Source organism: Bombina bombina, chromosome 6 (assembly GCF_027579735.1).
Source record: "Bombina bombina isolate aBomBom1 chromosome 6, aBomBom1.pri, whole genome shotgun sequence".
Classification (NCBI taxonomy): Eukaryota; Metazoa; Chordata; class Amphibia; order Anura; family Bombinatoridae; genus Bombina; species Bombina bombina.
The window spans coordinates 346283718-346303300 of NC_069504.1; the positions used below are offsets into that span (position 1 = coordinate 346283718).

General features: G+C 34.6%; 1 protein-coding gene across 1 annotated transcript in view; it reads left to right on the forward strand.

Moving 5' to 3' along the window:
- The window catches only part of LOC128665066 (sodium-coupled monocarboxylate transporter 1-like), a 181593-nt gene extending 177005 nt beyond the window's left edge, over positions 1 to 4588 (forward strand). The window contains exon 16 of the mRNA XM_053719815.1: positions 4336 to 4588. Coding sequence (XP_053575790.1) covers positions 4336 to 4437 — 102 coding nt within the window. The 3' untranslated portion in view covers positions 4438 to 4588. The remainder of the gene's footprint in view (positions 1 to 4335) is intronic.
- The last annotated feature ends 14995 nt before the right edge of the window (positions 4589 to 19583 follow it).

The window sequence follows — 19583 nt, forward strand, 5'->3', positions numbered from 1 at the left end:
GTTCCGAAAGTCCAGCGCTGGACCAGGATCCCCTGAAATCATCCAAGCTACAAGTTGGAGGTTGCCTTGAAGAACTAAAGTGTGAAATTCTCAGTTTGGATCTGTAAAAAGTTCTGGAAAAATGGGAAGAAGAATTGGAGGAAGAAAAGACATCTCTAGAAGATAAGGATACCCCACTTGAGTCGGCCAAAATGGAGTTATGATCAGAAGAGAAATTTGATGTCTCTTGACAAATAAGAGGGTCTGGAGAATCAATGAAAATGGAGGAAAAGCATAAGCTCCTTGATTGGGCCACTGCTGGAGAAAAGCATCTATCGCTAGAGCTTCCGGATTTGGTTTCCAACTGAAAAATGGAACAATCTGATGATTTAACCGAGAGGCAAAGAGATCTATTACAAATGGACCTCTCTTCAATTGAATCTGATGAAAAAGAGAAGGATTCAACATCCAATCGTTGAAATCCGTAAGGTATCTCGAACCCCAATCTGCCATTTGATTGTTGAGTCCTGGAAGATATTCTGCTTGAATAGATATATTTTGAGAAAGACAATAATGAATGAAATCTTTGGTTAAAATGGATAACATTTTTGAAGTTGTTCCTCCTAAACGATTTATATATCGAACAGCTGATATATTGTCCATACGAAGAAGAACTGTAATAGGATGAGAATGTTTGATAAAACTTTTGATGGCAAATGCTCCTGCCAAAAGTTCCCGACAATTTATATGAAGGTTTTTCTCTGAAGAGGACCATTTTTCTCCTGAAATTTGGGAGCCACATCTCGCTCCCCAACCCGAGTTGCTCGCATCTGACTCTATAATTATGTCCGGAGAACTTCCAAAAATGGCTTTGCCATTCCATGCTTCCATGTTGATAAGCCACCAATTCAGCTCCTCTATAGCTTCTTCTGATAGATAAATCAGATGTTGATAAGAAAAACCCTTCTGGAGGTAAGAAATGTTTAATCTCTGAAGGGCTCTGTAGTGTAGAGGAGCCGGAAAAATTGCCTGAATGGAAGATGAAAGGAGGCCAATAATCCTGGCTAGAAGATGCAGAGGAAAACATTGTTTGTTGAGAGCATAAGAAATTTCTTTCTTTAATTTCTTTATTTTGTCTAAAGGAAGACTTAAAGAGGCAGAGATAGTATCTATGTTGAAACCTAAGAAAATTAAATTCTGAGAAAGAATCAAAGCTGATTTTTTTAAATTGATAATAAAACCCAAATTTTGAAGTAAGGAAATGGTAAGAGAAAGATGATCCTGAAGGGTAGAAGGGGATTGATGAATAAGAAGGATATTATCTAGATAAATAATTAGATGAATTCCCCTTTTCCAAAGCCAAGCAACCACAGGTTTTAGAATTTTTGTAAAAACCCAAGGTGCTGAAGAAAGGCCAAAAGGAAGGCAAAAAAACTGCCATAAAGTGTTGTTCCAGAAAAATCTGAGGTATTTCCTGAAATGTAAATGAATGGGAATAGTAAGGAAAGCATCTTTTAGATCCAGCCTTACAAGCCAGTTGTTGTTGTAAAGACAATTTCTGAGAAGATGAATTCCCTCCATCTTGAAATGATTGTAAATTAGAAAATAATTTAGATCTCTTAAATTTATAACCGGACAAAAAGAACCTTCTTTCTTTTGAACTAGAAACATGTGGCTTATGAAAGACCCTACTGAGTTGTGTGCAGGTTCTACAGCATGTTTTGCAATTAATTCTGAAATTTCTTTGTCTAAAAGAAATTGATCTTTTTGAGAAAATGTTATTGGATTGGGCAATGACATCTCAAATGGGGTTTCTATGAAATCCAAATGAAGACCTGATACAGTCTGTAAAACCCATGGGTCTGCAGTAATTTTTTGCCATTCTAAAAGGAAAAAAGTTAGTCTGCCCCCTATTTTTTGATGAAAAAAAGGAATGGAGTGACAGGTGTTTAAACTTACTTTGGAAGGGTCTTCTCTTAAGCCTTGATCTAAAACCCCTAGAGAATCTCTGCCTGGCTCGTGATGGAAAGAAATTTTGGTGGGAGGTTGAGGGTGATGCAAAGTTGTTGAAATGAGACCTTGAGATTGATGAATAATGACTGGAAAAGCGGTCTCTGCCTTTTCCAGCCCTTGAAAAAAACTCTATGTGGCTGATTCTGATAGAATATCTTGCAACTATTGGTTTTAATTTTGTTAAGAGAATTAAATGTATTTACATAATGACTTAATTGCTTAAGCCCAGAGTATCCAAAAAGAAGACCATCTGCCTCAGGACCCATTTCTGTGGAGGCAAAATCAGTAATTTTTGGGTCAATGCATCGTAAAATTAATCTTCTGCGTTGAGAAGCTAAAGATGTGTTAGCATCTCCAAGCAAATAAACTGTTCTTTGTAACCACTCCCTAACAGTAAAGGGGTCCAGTAAATAATTTTCAGAAATGGCCTCTTCAGACAATTCAAATAATTTTGTCACAGGACCTAACGTATCTAAAAGTTTATCCTGACAAGACTTTAGGAATCTGTCAGGACCTTTACTAAGATTATCATTCTTATTTCCAATGAATTTTAACAATTGTTTATCTATTTCTAGTGTTAGGTGAGTATTGTGAGGTAATTCAGGTCTGGGACACTCAGCCTTAAGTATATTTTTTGTCTTTTTTGACAATGGTTTCTGACATAAAAATCTATAAATTTGGAAACTCTCTTGGAAGGTCTCCATTGAGAAGACCTAGGATGGTGAAGATCATTAGGATCTGTATAAGGATGTCCTAAACTATCAATAAGTTTTGTTTTTTAAATTTTTAAAGATTTTATTACTTTTCTTAGGTTTGGGAGAGTCATCAGAGGAGGAAGAAAACATATTAATCACAGAAGAGTTAGACTTCCAAGAGCCTGATTCATTATCAGAATCAATATTCTTAATATCCATTTTAAAACATTCATCATTATTTTCTGAGGAATCAGAATCAACTCTTATAACAATATCTGACTCAGCTTCAGATTCAGATGAATGAACACTTCTGCATTTATGAGCAGAGACGGAAATGTCAGAGCACAGCTGACATGACATGTCTTTATTAGATTTTCTCTCTGATGAACATTTCCCCTCATTATTTAAATGTTTAGTTTTGCCAGAAACTTTTTTATGTACATGACCTTGAATTTCATTAAAATTACTAATAACAGATTGTAATTGATCCATCTGTTGTTTTAATGGTTCAAAAGAATTGTTAATTAAATTTTAAACAAACCTTTCTGAAATCTGAGATTTAGGATCATCAGACATGATAACTTATATATATTTTTTAAAATAATACCCAAAAAATAAATAAATTAGAAAATATTCAAACAAACTGACTAAAATTAATATTTACAAGATAAAAGATTTTGATAAATTAATAAATGAATAACCTAGAAAACTTAGGTAATTAAAATTCTTAAATAATAAAATAATAAAGCCACAAGAAAACAGAGTTTTTTCAAAGAATAAAATATAAAGTCTTTTAAAACTATTGACCTTAGTGTAATAACAGTAAATAACAGAGCGTGATAAGTGATTGCTTAAAAGAAACAAAAAGTTGCTTAATAAGCTAAAATATGCTTAAATAAGCAAAGAGAAACAATGTAAGTGTGAAGCGATACTTGTCTGTCAGCCACAGTGACGTAGTATCGGGTAGGAGGGTGGGAAAAAACAACTCCGTAATGACACGCAAAATGGAGGCGTGGTCATTCGGATCTGATAAAACAAGATGGCGGCCGCATTGAAACGGAGCTCAGATGCTCTAACAGATAAGTCCTAAGGTATGTAAAGGCATACTTACCAACTAGAAGAAATTTTTTTTGTTAAGGCAGAAACAAGAAAGAAACCAAACTTAAAACATAATAAAATGAGGGTAAATTAAACAGACAAATTAAAGAAAATAATAAATGAAAAATAATAAATGAAAAATAAACAATAAAAACAATAATAACTTCTTAAGATAAAATTTGAATAAGAAACTATTTAGAAAGTGAATAATAATACAAATTTGACAAAAATATTTTATAATAAACAAAACACAATTTTTTATTTTTCATTTATTATTTTTCATCTCTGACCACTAAAGGACTGTTCTCATTGGTCTCTGTCATATATTCATTGTTATCTTATTTTTTCTGTTAATATTCAAATGTTTTTTCTTTAAAATGCTGCCTGAGTAGTAAAGTGAAAGGTTAATGCAAAATAGGAGTCTCTGTTCTTGTAATAAAATACATTCTGCATATTATTCCTATAGATAAAAATAAAACTTCTGGCTATAACATTCCAACTTAATGTAAAATCACTTCAGATATTTGCTAATTGTGACATTTGATTTCAGGGTGACAAAGTTGAATGTTTGGATTGGAAGCCTCATCTGGATCAAGGGCATGATAACCCAACCTTTATACAAGACAACATGACCCTCTCAGAACTAAAATGAATTCTCAGAACTGGAAAATGTATCTGCTACAGAAGTGTCTCTACCTTAACAAGCAACGAATGCATAATAAAAAATTATCGCAACAGCACTTAGTTTGAATTTCAAATGACCCAATTTTCAAAGTTACTTTTCTTTTACCTGCCCCCTTTATTATTTGACAGACATCAACCAAAGGCAAATGCATATACATATATATTATACTGTGAACATTTGCACATGTCGGAGCTTGTGTCTCAGAAAGTGATTTTATAAAAAGATTGGGTGCATTTTGGAAGCAAATTAGAAACATTTTAAAATTATCTGCTGTATCTGAATCGTGGAAGTTACATTTTTACTTAAAGAGATTTGAAACACAACATTTTTCAGATAGAGAATACAATTTTTAAAAAAGTTTTCATTTTACTTCTATTATCAAATTTGCTTCAGTCTCATGTTATTCTTTGTTGAAGAGATATATAGATAGCTACATCACAAGAAATAGTGCTGCCATCTAGTGTTCTTACTGCATAACATTGTTACAAAACTGCTTTCATATAGTGCTGCAGACACATGTACACTACTGAACCAATCTTCCTGCTTTTCAACAAAGCATAACAAGAAAACAAAGCATATTTTATAATAGAAGTACATTAGAAAGTTGTTTTAAATTGTATGTTTTAACTGAATCATGAAAGAAAAATAATGGGTTTTATGCCCCTTTAATGCCACTTGGAAATAAAACACTATAGGGAAGCTGCACTTGCAATATAACATTATTTACTCAAAAGATGGTGCTTAATATATTTGTAAATGTTCATCACTGGCTTCATAAAAATGTACAAGATGTGTGGCAAAAAAGACATTTAGATTACACAAAGTTTCTGATTAACACAGGTGCGGATGGGTCAGCTATAATTAAAGTAAGTTCAGGTTTTGGAAGTTTATCCATCTTCCTCCTATCCAGCTTGCTTTCAGAGTTTAATGCACCAATACCTCATATTCTTTGTTTTTTTATTTTGTTTTTAGGTACAAGAAATGTGGTGGTACCACTGGAACAAAAAATATTATTTTTACTTGGTTACTCTGTTACTTACTTAAATAAAAGTTGCCAACAATGTAGTCGTTTTTTTCTGATTTCTTACTAAATAAAAAAAAAAAAATAAGCATTCTGAATGATCACTAAAATATGCATGGTGATAAATAAGCTAACCAACAAGCATTCTTTCTTAGTAATACAGACAGTATTAGTAATATATTTTTCCAGACATATTTTAATCTCTCTAAAAATTCTTGCCTGAACAAGGTGATCCTTACCAAAAGTTGATGCATGTGATGTACGTAATTCCACAAACACAAAAAGGACTGAATCTCATTTTAAGCAATGAATGAATAACCAAGGGCCGACTTTGCCTGAGTACAACCTATTATTTCAATGGATATTACAACCCTGCAAAATAGCACTCATAGTACAAGTTGAAAGTTAAGAAGGATCATTGCAACATCTGAAAATTGCAAAGAAACTTTGAGTTTGATTAGGAGACATTTTTGTATATGTATATGTGGACGTTTTTATAGGTTTCCTAGGTAATTCAAATGTATCTAAGTGTTATGTTCCACTATTCAATTCATAGGATGGATACATACAAGTGTAAATGAATGTTTTGTAGCTATTTGTTGCAAACTCCAATCACATTAGGTTTAGTGAGGAAGTAACCACTTAAATAGCAAAGTTCTTATAGATGTATTGTTTTAGCAGATTAATCACAAAGAAACAATTTGTTAACTTGTGTTATACTGTTTACGCACTGGTAAATATAAACAACAGGAGAGAAAAATAAAGTCCACTTGATTGGGTGAAGATGAACTTTTAAATCACAAAGTATATTTGATAAAAGTAACTTTTTTGTATTGAAGATTTGATAACACTTTTAAGATGTATAACTCTTTTAAGGCTTGAATCTGATAAGGAACTGAATGGTTTGAGAGGAAAAACACAGTCTCTGTATGAAATAGGAATAAGTGAAAATAATACTTGCGGTTCCTGCTTCAGTTGGTGAACGGTTACGTGTTCAATTCACACCCACCTTTGGTACCGATTAGTAGAAGGAGGTTACCTTCGTTCTTAACAAGTAAGATTAAGATTTAGTCCTTTGGAGGAAAACTGTGTGGCTTGTGAGTAGAATCCTTAAGAGAAAATCTGTGCGGCCGGTGAGCAGCTTCCTTTAGCACTCCTGAATCACATTGAGAACTGCACGAGTGAAACGCTGAGCGGACAGCGTGTGACGTCACTCGGTAGTGAGAAAAACTGACAGGCAAAACTGCAGCCCGATGTTGGAGGGAGAGATGACGGTTTAGTATTGTTCACAAGTAACGCTGAAGTTTGATGAGACTGTTTAGTAAGGTTAGGTTACAAGCAGGTATAAGTTGGTAATAGAAACAAATGCCAGCGAGCCTCAAGGTGATGCATAAAATATTCTTTAATCAGTGGAGAAAAATATAAAAGGAAATGATAATGCTTATATCCCAAGTATATGTGATAGATACTGGTCCTACACGTTTCGGCAGCCCCCTGCCTTATTCATGGACATAAAGTGTAAGGTAATCTCACCCCTTAAATACACCTGTGTCCAGTGGAGGCTCCTCCATATGTGCACTGTCGCACATGAACCCCCAGGGGGCAGAGGAGGGGGGGGGGGAAATGAGCAGGGGAAAAAAAAAATGAGAAAAAAAAATTATGAAAAATTTTAATTTTATTTTTTATTTATATTATTTAATATTATATTTATTACTGCTGCTGCTTTACTGGCACTTAGCTATAGTATAGCCTGCCCTACCCTATCTAAATCATCACTCAGACCCACTCAGAGTCAGTTCAGTAAACAGAACAGACAGACACAACTTTTATTATCATCAGGCTCAGGCAGGAGGCAGGAGCTAGGACCGGGTGGACTACTCAGTGTGTGCTGACGTCCGTGACGTCACACCACACACCACACCACGGCGCTCGTCGCACTGCCTGAGCCCTGAGGCTGACTGATGCTGATTGACAGACAGTAAGGGCAGGCTGAGGCTCCAGTCCCCACCCCCCACTCGCACGTGCGGTAAGGAGCTCTATATGCCTGCACAGTGATCGCAATGTATTCACTGTGCAGGCGTAGCTCCTCCCCAGCCGTCATGCCTATAGAGGCATAATCGCACAGCCTGAACTGTGCGGTCGTTTCAGCCTGTGCTCTGTCTCCTCCCCCAGCCTACTGATCCGGACTTTGACTCTCTGTGATAGGCTCTGGCTCACACGTGATGGCCCCCACGAGGCTCCTCCCGGCTCAACGGCGCGAAAATCTTTGTGGAGATAGCCGTTGAGCTGAGAGGAGTGTTTTGCATAGAGCTCTGTCTCACTGTGCAAAAATTGTTTAAAATTAACAAAACGATTTATTTTTTGCTGCCTGCTGGCAGCCATCAACATCAACAACAGTCAATATTTGCTTTTGCTGCTGCTGTCAGTGTGCAAATAGCCAGGAGGCTAATAGACAGATAGACTATAGTTAGAACTTAAAGTTAGCCATTATAATTATTCATTACATTAGGCTTAGGCTAGCTTAGCTTAGCAAATTAGTTTAGAACTGCTACTAGATTCACAGTCAGTCACTAGTCTAGTAGTATTCTGAATTTCTAGTATTCTATTCTATATAGAACTTGAAGATAGTTAATTTATACTAGTAATATATTATATTAGTTCAGTAAGTTTGTGGGCAGATATTTTAATGATTTTTGCTGCAGGCCTGCAGTTTTTTATATAGAGTAACAGTGAGTTGTGTCTTGAACTACTAGTGTTTAAAAAAAAAAAAAACTTTTTTTTTCAACTTGTAATTTAAACAACAGATACAGTCTGAGTCTGAGATTGCTTTTTAGATAGAGTAACTTGAGTTGAGTCTAAGTTGAACTTGAATTAGTGTTAAAAAAAAACATATTTATTTTTCTACTTGTAAATTAATTTAAACAACAGATACAGTCTGAGTCTGAGATTGCTTTTTAAATAGAGTAACTTGAGTTGAGTCTTGAACTTGAACTAGTGTTTAAAAAAAACATATTTATTTTTCTACTTGTAATTTAAACAACAGATACAGTCTGAGTCTGAGATTGCTTTTTATATAGAGGAACTTGAGACTGAGTTGAGTCTTGAACTTGAACTAGTGTTAAAAAAAAACATTTTTATTTTTCTACTTGTAATTTAAACAACAGATACAGTCTGAGTCTGAGATTGCTTTTTATATAGAGTAACTTGAGACTGAGTTGAGTCTTGAACTTGAACTAGTGTTAAAAAAAAAACATTTTTATTTTTCTACTTGTAATTTAAACAACAGATACAGTCAGAGTCTAAGATTGCTTTTTATATAGAGTAACTTGAGTTGAGTCTTGAACTTGAACTAGTGTTTAAAAAAAATCATTTTTATTTTTCTACTTGTAATTTAAACAACAGATACAGTCTGAGTCTGAGATTGCTTTTTATATAGAGTAACTTGAGTTGAGTCTTGAACTTGAACTAGTGTTAAAAAAATAAATAAATATATTTTTCTACTTGTAATTTAAACAACAGACACAGTCTGAGCCTGAGTTTAGCAAGTTTAGGAGTATACTGGACTTTTAGGGAGTTCTGTAACAATTTAGTTCAACTTCTAGTTGATATTTTCTAATAGCTGCAGAGCAGCAGAGCTACCTACCTACAAGTTATATATTAGATAACAACCGCCAAACTATTAAACTATTACTTCAAGTTGAGTTGTATATTTTCTAACAGCTGCAGAGCTACCTACCTACAAGTTATATATTAGATAAAAACCTCCAAAATATTAAACTATTACTTCAAGTTGAGTTGTATATTTTCTAACAGCTGCAGAGCTAACTACCTGCTACCTACAAGTTATATATTACATAACAACCGCCAAAATATTAAACTATTACTTCAAGTTGAGTTGTATATTTTCTAACAGCTGCAGAGCTACCTACCTGCTACCTACAAGTTATATATTACATAACAACCGCCAAACTATTAAACTATTACTTCAAGTTGAGTTGTATATTTTCTAACAGCTGCAGAGCTACCTACCTATAAGTTATATATTAGATAACAACCGCCAAACTATTAAACTATTACTTCAAGTTGAGTTGTATATTTTCTAACAGCTGCAGAGCTAACTACTTGCTACCTACAAGTTATATATTACATAACAACCGCCAAAATATTAAACTATTACTTCAAGTTGAGTTGTATATTTTCTAACAGCTGCAGAGCTACCTACCTGCTACCTACAAGGTATATATTATAACAACCGCCAAAATATTAAACTATTACTTCAAGTTGAGTTGTATATTTTCTAACAGCTGCAGAGCTAACTACCTGCTACTTACAAGTTATTTATTACATAACAACTGCCAAAATATTAAACTATTACTTCAAGTTGAGTTGTATATTTTCTAACAGCTGCAGAGCTACCTACCTGCTACCTACAAGTTATATATTACATAACAACCGCCAAACTATTAAACTATTACTTCAAGTTGAGTTGTATATTTTCTAACAGCTGCAGAGCTACCTACCTATAAGTTATATATTAGATAACAACCGCCAAACTATTACTTCAAGTTGAGTTGTATATTTTCTAACAGCTGCAGAGCTAACTACTTGCTACCTACAAGTTATATATTACATAACAACTGCCAAAATATTAAACTATTACTTCAAGTTGAGTTGTATATTTTCTAACAGCTGCAGAGCTACCTACCTGCTACCTACAAGTTATATATTACATAACAACCGCCAAACTATTAAACTATTACTTCAAGTTGAGTTGTATATTTTCTAACAGCTGCAGAGCTACCTACCTATAAGTTATATATTAGATAACAACCGCCAAACTATTAAACTATTACTTCAAGTTGAGTTGTATATTTTCTAACAGCTGCAGAGCTAACTACTTACTACCTACAAGTTATATATTACATAACAACTGCCAAAATATTAAACTATTACTTCAAGTTGAGTTGTATATTTTCTAACAGCTGCAGAGCTACCTACCTGCTACCTACAAGTTATATATTACATAACAACCGCCAAACTATTAAACTATTACTTCAAGTTGAGTTGTATATTTTCTAACAGCTGCAGAGCTACCTACCTATAAGTTATATATTAGATAACAACCGCCAAACTATTAAACTATTACTTCAAGTTGAGTTGTATATTTTCTAACAGCTGCAGAGCTACCTACCTACAAGTTATATATTAGATAACATCCGCCAAACTTTTAAACTATTACTTCAAGTTGAGTTGTATATTTTCTAACAGCTGCAGAGCTACCTACCTGCTACCTACAAGGTATATATTATAACAACCGCCAAAATATTAAACTATAACTTCAAGTTGAGTTGTATATTTTCTAACAGCTGCAGAGCTAGCTACCTGCTACCTACAAGTTATATATTACATAACAACCGCCAAAATATTAAACTATTACTTCAAGTTGAGTTGTATATTTTCTAGCAGCTGCAGAGCTACCTACCTGCTACCTACAAGTTATATATTACATAACAACCGCCAAAATATTAAACTATTACTTCAAGTTGAGTTGTATATTTTCTAACAGCTGCAGAGCTACCTACCTACAAGTTATATATTAGATAACAACCGGCAAACTATTACACTATTACTTCAAGTTGAGTTGTATATTTTCTAACAGCTGCAGAGCTACCTACCTGCTACCTACAAGTTATATATTACATAACAACCGCCAAAATATTAAACTATTACTTCAAGTTGAGTTGTATATTTTCTAACAGCTGCAGAGCTACCTACCTACAAGTTATATATTAGATAACAACCGCCAAACTTTTAAACTATTACTTCAAGTTGAGTTGTATATTTTCTAACAGCTGCAGAGCTACCTACCTGCTACCTACAAGTTATATATTACATAACAAACGCAAAAATATTAAACTATTACTTCAAGTTGAGTTGTATATTTTCTAACAGCTGCAGAGCTACCTACCTACAAGTTATATATTAGATAAGATCAAAGGACTGTTCTTTGTGTGTAAACTATCAGTTAAGATGGCACTTAGTAAAATTAGTGTGTCTGAGCTAAAGCAATTACATTTTTCAACGTTGCCCATTGAAAGAAAAATGGAAATTAAAATGCTCAGGCCAACACCCATGCTTAGCCTTACCCAGGTGACAAAATGTAAAACTAGAGATTACAAAAGAGAATTCAAACCCGAGGTATATGATAAATATCCATGGATTTGTGGTTGTGAATTATCTAACAGGCTCTTTTGTTTTTATTGTCTCCTGTTTGCAAAACAAAGTGGGGAATCAAGCTGGGTAAGTTATGGGGTCGCCGATTTATCACATTTAAGTCAAAAAACCAATAAACATAATTGCTCCCAATCACATTTAAACTCCACATTAGAGTTTAATTTGCTAGGAAGGGTTGATATTCGGCAACAACTTGACAGTGCATATCGTTTGAATATTAAAAGACATAATGAGCAAGTAACCAAAAATCGCTATGTTCTTTCCAAAATAATTAACTGTATTTTATTTTGCGGCGCATTTGAGCTTGCCCTTCGAGGACATGATGAACGCGATGATTCATTAAATCCAGGCATTTTCAGAGGTCTTATAAACTTCTCAGCAGAGCTTGATGCATCTCTAAAAGAACATCTCGCTAGTGCCACTGTTTTTAAAGGAACGTCAAAAGAAATTCAAAACGATTTATTAGACTGTATGCTTACTGTTTGCCAGAACCAAATAAAGAAGGAAATCTCAAATGCAAGTTTTGTAGCAGTGATAGCAGATGAAACTACTGATGTTTCATCTGCCTTCCAATTGGTTGTTGTTTTTAGATACATTATAGGTAATGGACAACCGGTTGAGAGATTCTGGGAATTCACTAATCCAGCTGGACATGATGCAGAATCTTTAGCTACGTGTATTCAAGCTACTTTGGAAAAAGTTATAGACAACCCAGAGAAACTGATATTGCAGAGTTACGACGGTGCAAGCGTGATGAGTGGTCAGCATGCAGGTGTTCAGGCTATAATTAAACGTACCTACAAGAATGCACATTTTGTGCATTGCTATGCACATCAGCTCAATTTAATTGTCAGCCAAGCAAGCAGTCAAAATCAACAAGTTCGAGTATTTTTTTCAAATCTAAGTTACATTACTAACTTTTTTAGTAACTCGCCACAAAGGATAGCTATTCTAGATGAAACTGTTAGAAGAAGGATACCTCATGGTTCAGCCACCAGGTGGAATTTCAAGAGTCGAACCGTCAATACAGTTTTTGAAAACAAGGAACAGTTAATTGAATGCATGGAAAAAATAGAGTCAACATCGAAAAAAGAAATAGCTATAAATCAAGCAGGGGCTATTCGGCGTATGTTACAAGACTCTGTATTCGTGTTTTGGCTTACAGTTTTTCACAATATTATGCCACATGTAGATGTGTTATACAACCAACTTCAGAAAACACAAACAGATGCGGCACTTATTCGAAAACATATTAACACTTTCCAGCAGACAATGGAAAACGAAAGGAATAGAATGGACACAGTGACCATGACGATATCAGAAACAGAGGAAACATCTAGGAAAAGGAAGAGAGAAAATATTCACATTGCTCAGACTGTGGCAGCTAAAGAGATATGCGATGTTATCACAAATCAAGTAAAAGATAGATTTTCTTTTATAACTCACTACTCGGCTGTTTCTCTCCTCCAAGCGGAAAAATTTGTGGATTACGAGAAAAATTTTCCAAATCAGCTTCTTGAACAAACATCAGCGGTTTATCACACATTACAGAAAGATCGCCTGAAAACTGAACTAGGAGTAATTTACAGAAGACCAGATTTCCGAAATATGAATGGTGCCATCAGTCTTCTACAGTTTGTAATAGAAAATAACTTGGACAGTACTTTCTCGGAGACCTACAAACTGTTGCAAATTATTTCGACTATTCCCGTGACAACTGCTGAGGCTGAGAGATGTTTCTCAACTTTAAAACGAGTTAAGACATTTCTAAGGAGCACCATGACTGAGGAAAGACTGACTGCTCTAGCCATGCTCACAATTGAAAAACAATTGATCAATGACATGCCTACATTCACGAAAATGTTATTGATTTATTTGCCTCAAAAAAAGACAGGCGGATTGACTTAATTTACAAAAATTGTACTTGAGTTATCAACATTCTGTTTTAATCTTTACCGTTGAAGTTAATTATTAAGCACTAGTGTAATAGAAATAATCTTCTTTTGTAGAAAGTAAAATGTTGGTGTATTTATATAAATGTTGCCACGGCCTTTGGCTGCATTGCCTAATATCGAACACTGGGGGCTAGGGCAACAATAATTGAGATGTGGTTTTATTTCTCTATAAAGTGGAAGGTTCTTTAAATCCAGGAATATATATATTTTCATAAATGTACATTCAAGATACTTATTATTTCGCAGCTTTGATTAATAATTTGGTTAATATATATGTTATTATATAATTTAACTGAGCATGTATATTTTAAGACTAGACATGAGTATACTGAAGAGTATGGATTCTTGTATATTAATGTAAATATTAGACATGGTCATAATATTAAATATTATAAATATATATATAAATATATATATATATATATATATATATATATATATATATATATATATATATATATATATATATATACTTACTACTGATAATATCTTAAGAGATTAACTTAATAGTCATTTTGCAAACAGGATCTTGTTTTTATTGTCTCCTGTTTGAAAAACAAAGTGGTGATTCAAGTTGGGTGAGTTATGGTGTCGCCGATTTATCACATTTAACTCCAAAAATATAAATAATTGCTACCAATCACATTTATACTCCCCATTAGAGTTTAATTTGCTATGAAGGATTGATATTCGCCAACAACTTGTCAGTGCATATTGTTTGAATGTTAAAAAACACAATGATCAAGTAACCACAAATCGTTATGTTCTTTCCAAAATTATGAATTGTATTCTATTTTCCGGCGCATTTGAGCTTTCACTTCGAGGACATGATGAACGCGATGATTCATTACATATTGGGAGACTTAAAAGGATTGTAATTTAATACTTAGTATGATAATAATAATCAGCTATACTAATAACTATTTGAAATCAATTGATTAATCATTTCATATTCTGATATTACATTGCATTTAATTAGAATTCTGTAGTGATTAATTTATTGTAACGATATTTATATTTCCTTATTATCCCACTTTAATATAAATATATTCCATATTTGAAGTCATTGCTTAATAAAGTATAGGAGTATATAAAACTATATGAAAATTAGGTACAAGTCATTTCATATGAAATTTTGTCTTCTATATGCTTGCATCGATTCTGACCTAGAAAACCTTTCCAGACGTATATGTGGATTCACACCTTCAAAAGTATTGTTAGTCTCATCATTTGTATATCATACAAGGGATAATTACTTACTTTCCTGAAGATTGAGCATATCTGAACTAAAGTACAGAATTGTTTCTCTGTCACCCCAGAGAGGTAACATGGTTATCTTGTTTGTAGAGATCTAATCTCATTAAGCGATGAAGTAAAAAATCTTTTGAAGCTTAAACTTTAACAAATGGTCCCTTTGTATATTTTATAGATATCGTGCCTGTGAGCTGTATTGGAGCATAGTATTTATATATAATTGATGTTACATTTCATAAAAATATATTTCATATCTGAGTACATTACTTTAATACAGTTTGAGTGCATGAAATCATATACAGTTGTATGCAAAAGTTTAGGCACCTCTGACAATTTCCATGATTTTCAGTTATAAATAATTGGCTGTTTGGATCAGTAATTTCATTTTGATCTATCAAATAAATGAAGGACACAGTAAAAATTCAGTAGTGAAATTAGGTTTATTGGATTAACAGAAAATGTGCAATATGCATCAAAACAAAATTAGACAGGTGCATACATTTGTGCACCCTTGTTATTTTGTTGCTTTGAATACCTGTAACTACCTAGCACTGATTAATTGGAAGAAAAAATTGGTTTGGTGAGCCCATTAAGCCTTAAACTTCATAGACAGGTGTATCCAATCATGAGAAAAGGTTTTCAGGTGGCCAATTGCAAGTTGTTCTCTATGACTCTCCTCTGAAGAGTGGCAACATGGGGGCCACAAAACAACTCTCAAATTACCTAAAAACAAAGATTGTTCAACATCATGGTTTAGAGGAAGGCTACAAAAAGCTATTGCATAGATTTAAGATGTCAGTGTCCACTGTGAGGAACATAGTCAGCATGGTGAGGATATGGAAGACCACAGGCACAGTTCTTGTTAAGGCCAGAAGTGGCAGGCCAAGTAAAATATAGGATAGGCAAAGGATGATAAGAACGGTCAAAAACAGCCCACAGACCACCTCCAAAGACCTGTACTACTGGGAATATTGTTGAGGGTCTCATGGATTCCACTCAATATCAGCAGATACTTGAGAATAATGTTGAGGAATCAGTCACAAACTTCAGTTGAAGTTACCCCCAGGCCGGGGCTGGATATTTCAAGAAGACGATGACCAAAAACACTGCTGGTTCAAATGGGTGGGGCCATTTCATGGGCGTGACTTTTGCAAAGGGGTGTGGCTTTTAAAAAATGGGTGTGGCTTGTCAAAAGGGGCATGGTTTTTAAAAAGGGGCGTGTTTTTTCAAAGGGGCGTGACTTTCTAAAAGGGGCAGGGTCTTGTGCACCCCCATCCTAAAAATTCACCAGCCGCCACTGCCTGTGTCCCCAGGTGTTAATATCACATGATGCATACAAGTAAAGGGATACTTCACAGTTTGTTATTTAAACAGCATATACACTCTCAGAATTGGTTAGGTAGGCTCTAATACATATCTAAATATGAAATTTAAATCAGATTTTATATTTGGCTATTTGGACAGTTGAGCCGACTAGTTAACTCCCTCCATTGCAGTTGCCTGTAAAACTTATTGTGTAACCTATAGTAGCAACGCTATACTAAGCACATATGAGGATATTCAATTATTAACATTATAGTAAATGGGAATGGTAATAGAGGTAGCCAACCTGGTGGATGGGCAACTAAGTTTAAATAGATACTTATGACACTTTGGTACTGTAAAAACAGAGCAGAACAGTATGAAAACCAAAAATTTGCTTTTATAATATTTATGAGTATCTTGAGTACTGAAGGATAACAGCTGGAAAGTGTAAATATATATATATATATATATATATATATATATATATATATATATATATATATATATATATATATATACACAAATCCATAGCTTACCACCAAATGATGGTCAGTATTTACTCAGTCCTCTAATATTAGATAATTCCCATTATCTGGAGAATAAGGATAATAGCAAATATTGGTGATTATCCAACATTAACAATGTGCTTTTTTCATAGTACAAATAAGTGAAGACCCAAATAATGGATATTCAAACCTTGTCTTAAGGTATCCAGCCACAATATGTACTTGAGGGTAGGCCATAAGCACTCAGTCCTTCCAGGCACTAGTATGCTAGATCACTCAATTTGTTAAATAAGTAAATTAATAAATATATGTGTCTAACTCCTATGAAGAATAAGTTCATATGTGCTCAACACTAGCCTTCCAGTCCTGCTCAAAGCATAAATAATTACATCACTTAAATTTAGCTAGAAACCTTGTAGAGTTCCCATTCATAGATAAGTTGGTAATGTTTGAGAGATGAGCAGGGGTAAAGATTAACTCTGCAGTTGTAATCCAATCTTGAAAGGAGAACTAACCAGCTAACTGTCCCTATACACTCACAATAATCAAGCAAGGAACATGGTTAGAGGAGTGACCTTTATAGATGTTAACAGGAAGTGGATCAGTTCTAAAAGAGACAGTGGACCATGACAGAGTCAAGACTCCCAGATCAAGGACCCGGTTTCGACGGGTACTTGGCATGAAATGAGGCTAGAAGACGGGGAGCATGTATATCGGTCACCGAGACCCAGGAATCCTCTGATCCATCATAACCTTTCCAATGAACTAGGTATTCCAACTTCCGAGATCTGATTCTGGAATCCAAAATCTTCCCCACTTCATACTCATCCTGATCAAACACGAGTGACAAAGTCTCAGATGAGGAAGGTGTGAGTGAGTCCAAGTCACCCTGATATGGCTTCAGTAAGGAGACGTGGAAAGAGGGATGGATACGTAGATCGTCCTGCAATTTTAGATGGACAGCACTATCATTAATGATCCTGGAAACGGCAAACGGTCCTATAAATTGAGAAGCCAACTTTTTACATGGTACTTTTAATTTAATGTTCTTGGTAAATAGCCACACCAAATCACCTTCTTTATAAACTGGAGGTTTAGTATGTTTCGTATCAAAGTACTTCTTTTGCGTCAGTTTTGCCTCTTGCAGATGATCATGAAGATTTTCAAGGTTCTCTTTGATAGTAGAGGAGAAGGTGTGTGCAGCCGGTGAGTTGGATGGGGAACAGGGAGTAGGAAAGGAATTATTATTATGCAAATTCAGCCATGGGGAGCCATTCCGACCAGTCTTCCTGTTGAGTGTTAATGTAGCATCTTAGATACTGTTCAAGAGTCTGGTTGAGGCGCTCCGTTAACCCATTGGACTGAGGGTGATAAGCTGTAGAATATCTTGTAGAAACTTTTAATTGTTGACACAAATTTCGGCAAAATTGGGACGTAAATTGCGTTCCCCTGTCTGTCACAATGAGTCCATGTAGTTTGACAATATTAGATATAAATACCTTAGCTGTAGTAGTTGCATTCGGGACTTGTTTTAAAGGTATAAAGTGTGATAGTTTTGTTAGATGGTCAATTACCACTAAGATAGTAGTGTATCCATTGGAGGTTGGTAGATCAACAATAAAATCCATTCCTATGATACTCCAAGGCTTCGTAGGTATGGGTAGTGGGACGAGTAACCCGCAAGGTTTACTATGTGATTTTTTCTTAATATTACATATGTTGCAGGAAGTTACATATTGATAGATATCTTTTTTCATTAAAGGCCACCAATATTGTCTTTTAATAAGTTCAGTAGTTGGGGTAATACCTGGATGTCCAGCTAATGGAGAATCGTGATGAAGTGATAGTATCTGTTTCCGTAGTGATGGTGGGATATAAATTAAGTTGTTATAAGTGCTCAAACCTGTTACGGAATACTTTAGACAGTATTCAGGTAGAGATGAATCCGTCTGGAGAGCAGCTAAAATATCCGATTGTAGAGTGGTTAAGGCACATATGATCTTTGAGGATGGTATGATTAGGCTTTGTTCCTTATCATTCGAGGTAGGTTCTGTGGTTCTAGATAGAGCATCAGCCTTGAAGTTTTTAAGACCTGGTCTGTAGGTTAAAATAAAATTAAACCTATCCAGATATAAGGCCCAACAGACCTGTCGGGATGACAAGGTTTTAATTTTCTTTAGATATTGGAGATTCCTGTGATCAGTATATATAGTGAATGGCGTGGAGGTTCCCTCGAGAAGATGTCTCTAATGCTCCAAAGCTGCTTTCACTGCCAATAATTCCTTATCTCCTATTGAATAGTTCTTTTCAGCAGGTGTCAATAATCTAGAGTAGAAGGCAATAGGATGTTGTGTTTTAGTTTCAGAATTGGTTTGGGTCAGGACAGCACCAATTCCCGTATTAGATGACCTCCAACGTGAATGGGAGTGTAGGATTAGGTAATTGTAAAAATGTAGCAGTATTATATTTTTGTTTGAGTGATTGGAAAGCAACGTCTGCTTCAGAAGTCCAACGGAACTTTCCTTTACCAGTTAAATGAGTGAGTGGTTGTACAGTGGTTGAATAGTGATCAATAAACTTTCTATAAAAATTGGAAAATCCAAGGAACCTTTGTAGGGATTTCACATTCGTAGGAGTAGGCCAGTTGAGTATGGATGAAATTTTTTCTGGATCCATTTGAATTCCGGTAGGTGAGATAATGTATCCAAGGAATTTGATAGTATCCTGGTGAAAATAACATTTTTCCATTTTAGCGTACAGGTGATGTTCTCTCAGTGTTGAGAGTACCCACCTTACATGTTTTTTATGTTCAGATGAGGATGTCGTCCAGATACACTA